This window comes from Perna viridis, chromosome 13, assembly GCF_037379345.1.
Source record: "Perna viridis isolate PV_CMFRI_1.1 ecotype Kerala chromosome 13, ASM3737934v1, whole genome shotgun sequence".
Classification (NCBI taxonomy): Eukaryota; Metazoa; Mollusca; class Bivalvia; order Mytilida; family Mytilidae; genus Perna; species Perna viridis.
In genome coordinates, this window is record NC_142457.1 from 5328154 (window position 1) to 5339725 (window position 11572).

Below are 11572 nucleotides of genomic sequence, written 5' to 3' on the forward strand. Positions count from 1 at the left end.
TTTTATTTTGCATTTTGAATAATTTTAGATTTTCATTTTAAGTTGTTTTCTTCATTTTTCATAACTGTAACATTGTGTGTGCATTATGTAACTAACATCTCCCATATGTGTGTGATGTTGATTTTGTAATGTTCCAATACAGTGTATTTGCATGCATGTGTATTAACCAAAAAACCCTTTTCATAGATATGCGTCAGGTCAGATCTATGGTTTTATGTCCTATGGTAACTCAAATCAAGATGAATCGAAATTTATCTCTTTTAAGCTCTATGTTGTCAACATCAAAATTCTAAATCCAATTTTTGTGATTGAATTACATATGGTGTAACAGTCTTCTTTGTTCATTGTTATTCTCAACCAATCATGGCGGAAGGGCCGCTGACAGAGCAAAACACTCAAGTCTGTATCCTAAATACATTATCTACATATGTGATATATATACATGTATTAAGGACTTTCACTCAGTCAATACATTATATATGGACCTGTTAGATTATATAGACCCAGACTTCTTCTTCAGTCAGTATAATCTGAACAGTTCCATATATAACATATTGACTTCATTAAAAGTCCATAATTGATAAATATTGTTTGTTTGTGCTGCCCATTTAGTATGCTGGTTGACAGTTTCCTTTAGACTATTAAGTAGCTGTCTTTATAAAAATCAGACAGGAGGTGATTCATTCATGTCAAAAACCCACCAAATTCAGTTTTATTTCTTATTCAGAAACTGTTATAGATCACATAACCAGTCTTAGTTTTTCATTTGGGTGTTTCACTTTTGAGATAAAATTTATATATATTGTACATGAAATTAGCATTTTGCAAGAGTTATTGTTTTTTCATTGGTTGATTTTAGTTGGAGGTTAAAGTGTAGCTTTCACAAAAGTACAGATCGAAATACAGAAAAGACTATTGTCACATAAAAATATAGCATATATAGACCAAAAAAGCATCGTCTGGCCCATGGGTTTTTCTACACCATGAGTCACCTTACCATTGGCAGTGTCTGAATTTTATATGGACTGGTACTTAAGCCTTTATATATACATAATTATCAAATCCCCATGATATTGAAAAATGACTAACAAAAGTGAACCAAATAAATTAATGTGGCCAAATAAATTTAGAATGACCCATTAAATATGTGCTAGCCATACAGTTTGGCTGATTTCTCCATTAGCCTATTGTTTATAAAGCTATGGGTAGAAAGGTACATTGACCAAGAAGATCTCATTATTGTATTAATCTTGCTGAATAATTTCATTCTTATTTCCATGAAATCACATATATTTCATACACCTACAATCAAACGTAAAAGAATGTTTTAAACTCTCTATAGTTTTAACACAATAATGGGACTGAGCATATTCACTCCTTGTTTTCCAGAGGGAAATCGTCTTAGATTTAAGGGAGAAATCATTAATTATGGTGACACACTTGAATCATCAGGTTGTACATCTATAGTCATGTCTCTCTGTGCCTGCCATACATTTCATGTTATCCTCTATCCATGTTGGTCTAGTAATTACTGGTATGTGTATAAAACAGATTGTCAAGTCACTTCTAATCTCCTTATTTTCTTGATTTTTCTATAGAAACTCCTGATCAATCATGATTTTGGAAATTTTCACCCACCAAAAAAAGCAAATGTTGGAATCATTTAAGTGTAAAATAAGTGTACCATTTAGTGTGCAAGTAATTTATGGCATATGATGCAAGTTTGACTAAATAGATCTTTTTAGTCTACTAGCATGGACGAAAAACATTACTTAAATTTATAGATTACAAAGAAATTCCTTAAGACTTAAGTTTTAAAAAGTGATTTTCTCATTTTTTATCTGAAAGATTTAAATCCTCTCAATATCCTCATTTTTGAAGGCAAAAAATGGCTTTACAGATTGGAAGCAAATTTATTTTTCCAATTCAGTTATAAAATGAAACTTACGTTACCATAACCACATGGTTGAACATAACTTGTAATGTATGGACTGTGCTGTGCATGTTGTAGTCAATAAGTCATCATATAACATGCATCTAATGTATAAAGAATCATAACGTTCAGTACATGGCTTTTAGTATCAGTTTCATTGGGTGATTTAAAAGGATAGAATATGATAACTCTTGGTCTAATGCAGAAATTCTTTAATTAATGGCAGCTGGTGCTTCTTAACATCTTGAGCTTTGCAAGTATGCAATAGCATGACTGTAGGAGATATGAGCATGTCACTTTTAAAGGTTTTGGCTCAATCAATCAATTAATTTATCAATCAGGGCACTTAATTTACCAATTAAGACAATTTTTTATTTAGTACAGAAATACATACATATATTTGTATGCATGTCTTAATATTACTGTATACACCATTAAATATGTAACAGCTTTTAGTATTGTAATTATGTTTGAAAAAAATATTTAAAGGTGACTATTAGCTTTTTATAATATGCTGAGAAATCTTTAAAATTGTGTAGAATTTCAGTAATTGTCAGATTGCTTTAACAGATATAAGAACTGCATAAATGTATTTCAGACGCATTGGAATTATAGATAATAGGTGCAAAAGCTTTTGGGAATGGGTTGCTTAGATATTTGCAGCTTTTAATATCAACTTGTATATCTCAGGTTTAAGTTTTATTGAAATCATTGTAAAAATAGCTACTGAACTATTAAGGAAAATTCAGTTGGTGACTGTCAGTATGTCTGTATGATAATGATTTTATTTCTGGCCCTTTATAATTCTGTATTATTAAAAACCTATTGCTTTCATTGTAGAGGGTGTTAAGGAGGTGACTGTTGCCCTCATCAAACCTGATGCTGTAGAGGCTGGCAAAGTTGACCAAATTCTGGAAGATGTAAGTTACTACAATAAAAGAACCTTTATACTGAAAGAGGATAAATTTATCTACTCTAATAGAGAAAGTTTTTTTTTTCTTTACTTCATTGTCATTAAAGAATGAAATTTAATGAAAAACAGTATAGTACTAATAAATCTCTTCTAAGAATTCTGATATTTTTTTAATTGATGTGAATTGATCTTTAGGCCCATAAATATTCTTAAACTTTGCAGTAATGTTCTTTCTTTGGAAGTTCAAATTTACTTTGATTAGTGACAAGAGATAGGAATTTATCATCTTTTAAAGTTAGGATTATTATATTTTTTTAGAATTAAGCAACTACTTATAACTATAAAAAGTCCATTTCAACATATACAGTCCCTGAACCGATCCGCGCAACGGTTTGAAGTATTGATGACCGTTGACTGATTGGTCACTGACGGATCGATGACTGGTGACTGATCTGATCATAGTTTTGTTATGTAAAATGGCAAATGATTTGTTAAAAATAAAACAAATGTAAAATAAAAGTACAAATTGATGTTCAAATTTATTGCTTTATTTGTAAAATTGACAAAGAAAACACCAGAAACCATAAAATATATTGACAGCTCTGTGGTCATGTGATGTGATCACTGATTTGTTAGATCGGTTTGATGGATCAATGACTGATCATTGGCCGATGACAGATCGCAGTTTTTCTTGCATGGATCGGTTCAGGTACTGTATTTGTATGTTCCAATAATTAAACTTAAAACTCTAAATTCAATTCATTTTATTCTGTACAGATCAAAGCTGCTGGAATTGAAATCCTACGTCACGAGGAGAGGAAGTTGACAGATGATGAGGCTAGACAGTTTTACTCTCACTTACAAGATCAGGTCATTATATATATACCACTTTGATGATCTCAGGGTATCATGCTCACCCCTAGTGCTGGAGGTCATGTGTGTGACCCCTGTCCCAGTCATACTAATAGCTTCACTGCAGCTTTAAGGAGTTAACAACTGGTTGGCTTGGAGTTAGAATAATATGTCCCAGTGGTATGACATGCCTACCTGTACTGGTTGGCTTGGAGTCAGAATAATATGTCCCAGTGGTATGACATGCCTACCTGTGCTGGTTGGCTTGGAGACAGAATAATGTGTCCTAGTGGTATGACATGCCTACCTGTATTGGTTGGCTGAGAGTCAGAATAGTATATCCCAGTAGTATGATATGAATACCTGTTGTCTGTTGCCTCTGTGAGCTAGCACATTCAAGATCCAGTTCAGCTCATCGGATTAGTTCAGTTGGTCAAATCTTTTTGTCTTGAAATGCATGAATTGTCTGCCATATGAAGTTTATCAATATAACTTCCTGAAATATTTCTCGTATACATGTAGTGTCCATGTGACACTTTAAATAAAAAAAGAGCAGTTCGGATGAATGGGAACTGATGGAAAACCTACTTATTAATAATCACTAGCCTGTATATATTGGTATTATCATTTTTACAATTTTAGTATTTAATGGATTTTTTTTATATCTTTGTAGGAATTCTTTGAGGATGTAATTAAGTTTATGACCAGTGGTCCCAGCCATGTTCTTGCCCTTACTAAGGGTAAGACAGGGGAGAACATTATCTCTGAGTTCCGTGACTTGATTGGTCCAACTGATGTTGATGAAGCCAAGACACAGGCTCCAGAGAGGTAAGGGGCACATCATATGAAACAAATATTTTTACCAAAAATTATCAGCCCAAGTTTGGACTGGGTGGCAAAAACTAAAAAAAAAATATAGAAGGAGAATATGCTTACTTTTCATGATGATACCTCCAATTAAAGCTGTGAAATGTTTCTATTGCAAATATTCTTAAATCCTAAATTACTTTAAGTGATTTTTGGCACTAGGGCTTAATTGTGTTTGTTGAAGAACACTTCTTCAGAATTAAGGTTGATTAGTTTAATGCTTCTGTGTATTGAACTTTATCACTCCCTACATTATGTATATTGCAATGTAAAGTTAAAAAAAAATAAGGAACTCCGTGTTTACAGTGAATGAAAGTTCCTGGACTGATACTTATGGAACAATGCCAGTTTTGATTTGGCATCTAGTTTGAGACATAATTATCAAGGATTTACACTTATCTTACTTTCAATTGATTACATTATGTAATCATTGATGAAATTCATCTAAAGTTTTTTTATGCTGTTGAGGATTTCCATTCTTCTTTTACTTGTTGTATTACTCATATATTTTTAATATTATGGATACACCTATTTACATCTTCGTTATTATTCCAGTTTGAGAGCCAAACATGGACAGCAAACCTTCATGAATGCCCTGCACGGCTCCAGCTCATCGGAAATGGCCACAAGAGAACTAGCATTCTTCTTCCCAGACTTTGTGGCGCCATCTGTTGAAGCAAAGGGTAAACTACAGAGAACATTGGCTCTGGTTAGACCGGAGGCATTTAAACTTCATAAAGGTGAGATTTACATTTTTTATTACTTTTTTTTCTCAGAATATATTTTGTTGACATCTACAATTGAGTGACTTCTGTCATTGATTTTGAGATCTTAAGTAGCAGTACATGATATGGGAGTCAAAGAATTTTCTGTTTTGAGTAGAATTAGGATGAACAAATATGATAGATAAAGGAAAATGCTGTATTCCCTTAGAAAATTGCTATGAACATCTATTTTAGTTTCTGGTATTTTCATGAAATTTGAATTTAATTTACTAATGAGTGTGTGCTCACTCCATAACTCTGCAGTTGTGTTTAAAAGAAAATTTGACTTTACACCAAAAACATTATTTGTATTAAGTAAACTGATTGACACATGTTGTAGGACTGTTTTTTGTTTATAAAAGTAGTTTTAAAAATAACTTAAAATGTGACTTATTAATCTAATTTTTTGTCATTAATCTTTTGCAGAAGACATATTGAGCAAGATCAGGGAATCTGGTTTTAAAGTTGCCATGCAGAAAGAGATGCAGCTTACAAGAGAAATGGCAGAAGATTTCTACAAGGAACACAAAGGACAAGAGTACTTTGATCAACTGGTTACAAACATGTCCAGGTAAACAATAATGATCAGCTGGTTATAAACATTTCCAGGTAAAGAACAATTAATCAGCTGGTTGCAAACATCTTCAGGTAAAAATAGGAATGATCACAGTCCAGGTAAAAGTTACTTCGATCATCTAATTACAAACATGTCCACAGTCCAGGTAAATGTTACTTTGATCACCTGATTACAAACATGTCCACAATCCAGGTAAAAGTTACTTTTTAAAATAATTCATTGCATTAACCATTGTCATGTAGCCATGAATAAAATTTGTATTCTAAATGTTCTGAACAAGACAACAATAGTTTAACATTTATGATACCTAAATTTCAAAAATTAAAAAAATTGACAAGCTGTTTATTCTTGTTTCTGTGCTTACTTTTGAGTATATCACTTTGTTTTACAGTGGCCCAGTGTTAGCCTTAGGACTAGCCAGAGATGATGCTATCCAGGGATGGAGGAACATGCTGGGACCTAAAGAAGTCCCTCAGGCCAAAGAAGAGGCCCCTGAGAGGTATTCAGATCCATTAACATTGGTTATTCCCCTTGTTGCCTTCTTGTTTTTTTATGCTTTATATATTCAGATTTTCCTTACCTACATATTCTTCTTGCCATCAATGGTACATGAAGCCACAGTCAGATGCTACCACTTCACTCAGTTTTATATATAGTGTGCTGGGTCTTGACACAGTCTCAGTAGTATGTTGTATCTGACCCCAGGTGAACTCAATATCCAATGAAGTGGTTCTTTGGTTATTTGTCAGTTTATTTTAAGTCTGCCTGGCTCTCTTTTCTTAGGTGGTCTCAAGCACAAAACTTTTACATAGGCTATTTTGTGGGCTTTAGATGACTTGAATCAGCTGTCTGGAACGTCTTTATTAGATTTCTGTAGTGTAGTTATAATTGTGGTTTTTACTTCCAAAATAGATAAAATCATCAGTTGTCCCTTACATGATTTTGCAATTTTAGGAATTTTAGTTTTGTTTTAATATTACTAGAAAAAGAATTTGGTGGCAACCATTTTTTTATTTGAAATATGAAAGAATGTCAGATAAGTGTTCTTCATATAAAGTTTTAAGAAATTTTATATACCAGCTTTTTAATAGTTCACAAAATATCGACGATTCCTTACAGAATCTATCTAAATGCCTTCATTAGACTCAATTAAATATCTTGAAATTAAGTTTGGTAATGTACATTTTTACATTGAATTTTTAAGTATGTTCATTCCAGGTCATATCTGAGAAAAATGAGGAAAATTTGTATGCAAAAATATTAGGTATGATCTACCTTAAAACAAGTAAATTATTTACACTGGCATGAAAAACAGTGGTTTGTTTAATTTTTACTTGAAACAAAAACAATATTTCTGCCAGCTTAATGCGCAGAACAAAGTTAGCACATTCCAACATCAAAGCTTTTAATTCCTATTCCCCATTACATGTTGAAATAAAAAAAACTATTCCAATTCTGATTGGTTGTTATCATTTCATGCCTTTACTTCAAATGGTAGTTTGATTAATCTATACTTCCAAAAATAATTTTCAGATATGGTTTTTATATGCTCATCTTTGGCTGGTGGTACACACTGTCTGTCTGTCTGTCCTATCCACAAGTCCACTTGTCAAGCAACATCTTTAGAAAATGTTTTGAGGGATTTAAGTGTTATTTTGGTTCAATATTTTTCATGTTAAAAGGAGGTTTTAGTTTTTTTTTTCTAAATTTTTGCATTACAGTTATTTGACTTAAAACACCTTAAAAATAGGGGGTATATCATTTACTAAAATGCAGTTGTAAATTACTTTCATTTTCTCTACCTGTATTTATGAATTATTTATTTGTGTAGTTTCCTTTCCTCTTTCGTTTCCCTGGAATTGACTTTTTATGATGTTCTTTGTTGTGTACATCTGTTTTCCATGTTTGGTCTTTGTCCCTGGATTACATTCTTTTGATTTCTGCTAGACTCTTGGTTCCCTTAATTACTCTTGTAGTCCACTTTCTGAGTCAAGTTAGAAGTATGTTATATCCTTATCAACATTTGTAATGTAATCTATAACTTTTAATTCTATTTATTATAGTTTACGAGCCCAGTTTGCTGTTGATGACGCCATTAACTCACTCCATGGCTCAGACTCAGAAGCTGCTGCCAAGAGAGAATTGGAGTTCTTCTTCCCAATGGAACAGACAGTTGCTGTAATTAAACCAGATGCTGGTGCTACCAAAGGTATTTTTATAATTTTGTTTCAAGTACTGTGATTTGAAGTAGCTTTTTGGTGTAGCCTCAAAGTGTTCAATCCTGCATAGTCTATTTTATAGACACATTTATGCATACCACTGTCTTTTGATCTATCGATACATTCACAAGTCTCGTGATCACAAAAAAATTCCTGAAGGCATTTGTATTTACTGTCTTTTGGTCTTTTATAGAAATTCTCCCCTTATCTTAGTTAAGAAGTAGATTGTATTGTCTTTTGATTTAGCTCATTTTATTGAAATGTTGTAAGATGTAGTGCCTTTAGACTTGGACTTAAGTACTTTGTACATGTTGCATTTATAATCTGACTGGGACTCCAGCCCATCTTACTTGTATACAGATGTATTTTAACTGAATGTAAATTGAATAAATGATGATTAATATTATTTTCCTTTCCAGATGAGATTATTGACAGAATCCACGAAGCAGGATTTAGAATTGCCGCTAGGAAAGAGACAACATTGACCAAAGATATTGCCGAGGAATTCTACTCTGATCACAAAGATAAAGACTATTATAATGATCTGGTAGAACACATGACCAGGTAAAAAGTTTTTACTGAATATGTACATCAGATGACCTGGTAAAGGTTGTTTTTACTGTAAATGTACAAAATATGACCAGGTACAAGTTTTGTGCTGAAAGTGTATACCAAATGACATTGAAATTTTATATTGTAAATATACAACACATGTGGCATGGTGTAAGTTTTATACTGAAGAACACATGACAGGGTAAAACTTTTTTTCTGTAAATGTATAAAACATGACCAGGTAAAAAAATTTTACTAAAAATGTACAAAATATGACCAGGTAAAACTTTTTTTACTGTAAGTATAATGTGAGGAGTTCTACTCTGATCACAAAGACCAAGACTATTATGATGATCTGGTAGAACACATGACCAGGTAAAAAGTTTTTACTGAATATGTACAACAGATGTGAAATGGTAAAAGTTTTATACTGTTAATATACAACACATGACAAGGTTACTGGTGAAAATGATTTACTTTAAACGTCAAACACATGACCAAGTAATAGTTTTAGACTGTATGACTCATATCTCATGGTAAATTACCAACCATGTCATCATTAAGGTGTCTGTTCAAAATAACACATCATAACTTTTACAAAAATCAAGTTTTCTATTTTTGGTCTTGTCCTTGTTACTCCATTAAATACACATTCCAATGTAATCTTAAAATATATAAATTAATCTCTATGAAGCCTGAATGAGAAATGTTTATTTTAGTGGTCCAACCTACCTAATGGTACTGTCAAGAGAGGGTGCTGTAGATGGATGGAGGTCATTGATTGGTCCAACTGATCCTTCTAAAGCTAAAGAGGAGGCTCCAGACAGGTAATTATTTCAATGAAAGAAAATTACATTTTTTGGGGATGGGGATCGGGAGGGCTTTTTGTGTCTATTATTTCAAAACTTTAATTATGATTTTGTTTGTTTTGTTTTTGTTTTTTACTGAACTGGGCATGGCTAAGCTATTTATTCTTCATTCATATAATATGGTTAATTTTAATGTTTTTCAGTTCAGAAATGAAGACAGATTTTCTGAAAAGAGAGATATTAAACTTCAACATGTATGACAAATATATAATATATAATCATATTCCTATGTTTTCTATTTTTATGTAAGACAAAATAGTTTAAAAATTGTAACCATGAAAAAAATCTATTAGAATAAATCTGTGAAAGTTGGCAATAGCAAAAGTTAAAACCTTAACAGTATTTAAATTTTAGCTGAAAATTTAGACTAAGAATACTTTTTGTCTTTCAGTATTCGTGCAACATATGGTGAAAACATTCTTAAGAATGCAGTTCACGGCAGCTCAACCAAAGACCATGCAGAACACACAATCAAGACGCTGTTTGGTGATTTGAAATTCAATGCAGACGGCTCGCCAATAGGTATCATGATGTACCGTAGCTGATCTAGACATGTGCATGACTTACCTCCCCTTATAATTCAGTTCCATTTCCTTTTCATGTATGACTCCCTTTTATAAAGCTTAAAACATATACAATCAATGATTATTTAAAGCAATCATTTTTGCTAAAGCAATATAGTAAAAAAAATGGTATGCAGCTTTATTTCGAGCTTGGCTGCTTTTTTTCTTATAACTTTGAACTTGAGAAGACATAGGTATATAAACCAAGCTTACTAATTGTTTGTGTATTGTAAATCAATATAAAGAACGCTGTTCTGACTCTTGAAAAATCCTATATCACTACTTCAAACAAAATGAAATGTGTCTTAGGTTGACATTGACTGTAAACTGTTTTAAATAAGAGACATATTTTATAACTTTGATGAATAAGATTCTTCATTACTTTTCTTCCGAGAGAGAAAGGGAAGTTCTAACAACTGTATTCTGCATGTTCTGCATGAATTATACATAAAAGACATGTTTATAATGTCTTAATTTACTGACTAGAATAGATTGGTTTTTTTTTCACTTGTTTACTGTCTTTTTTCATATATCTGCACTTCATTAAGATAACATAACATTAAGTGTATTCAATGAATTATCTCCAGACTATAAAATTTGTGATATTTTTAATTGAATAATTGTATAATTTTCTGAAAATGTTTATTGTTTAACTGTATGGATGATAATTTATAACTTTTTACAGAATTCATTTTTGCTTTTTTTCCAATTTATGACTAATTCCAACCCAGCCTTATAATTTCTGCTTAATTCCTGTGCTTTAAATATTAGTACAGTTATTTACGAGATATAATTTTATAATCCTTGGCTGTGCTTCAGGTAGTACAGTTGATATGCCTATAGAATAGGCGCTTTCTGCTTTGGTTAATGCTTTACAATGTTTTTTACAATACCACAGAGTTAACCTCGGACTCCTTCAGTAACTATCACTTAGCATGTGAATGTGGTCATTTAACTCTTCAGTTGAATATAAGATCTTTTATGTATTCCTCAATGCTGATATTTGGTTGATTTAAGTAGCTGTCTGTGTAAAAATCATGCAAAATCTGAAAAATGTGATACACACCAAAAAAGGCTACATATTTTTATTTTTGTAATTAGGTTGTTTATGGGTCTATACTATGAAATGTGTAATTATTCATTCAAATCTGCCTGCTCTTAGGAGATAATCCACATTGAAAATCCAGTAGATTCTATTGTATTTGAGTACCATTTACAGAGTTATCTCCCTTAATTTTGAACTCTACAGTGCATTCTATATAATTTTTATCTCCTATGAGCACGGGTTATATGAAAAAGCACATGTTAATTTCTTGTTTACTGTGACATTTCAAACAAAATATCAAAAATAAAAATATGTAGGGATTTTACCCATGAATCACATTTGCATGATCCTTAGCTGGAGTGCTACTTAAAATGTAGGCATAAAAGTATGAAAAAGAATTACTTATTTTCTTTGATTT

The 11572-nt window shown here is 31.8% G+C and overlaps 1 protein-coding gene across 50 annotated transcripts in view; it reads left to right on the plus strand.

Moving 5' to 3' along the window:
• LOC148599350 (thioredoxin domain-containing protein 6-like) overlaps positions 1–11572 on the plus strand; it is a 42670-nt gene that overhangs the window by 9749 nt on the left and 21349 nt on the right. For 43 of the 50 annotated variants that reach the window (XM_088559553.1, XM_088559605.1, XM_088559552.1 and 40 more), the window contains exons 7-17: positions 1390–1452; positions 2774–2853; positions 3624–3716; positions 4372–4526; positions 5121–5305; positions 5756–5900; positions 6298–6405; positions 7970–8115; positions 8545–8689; positions 9397–9504; positions 9938–10068. In XM_088559553.1, the coding sequence (XP_088415679.1) occupies positions 1390–1452; positions 2774–2853; positions 3624–3716; positions 4372–4526; positions 5121–5305; positions 5756–5900; positions 6298–6405; positions 7970–8115; positions 8545–8689; positions 9397–9504; positions 9938–10068 (1359 nt within the window). The remainder of the gene's footprint in view (positions 1–1389; positions 1453–2773; positions 2854–3623; positions 3717–4371; positions 4527–5120; positions 5306–5755; positions 5901–6297; positions 6406–7969; positions 8116–8544; positions 8690–9396; positions 9505–9937; positions 10069–11572) is intronic. The other 7 variants (XM_088559560.1, XM_088559561.1, XM_088559569.1 and 4 more) reach the window with 2 other exon arrangements.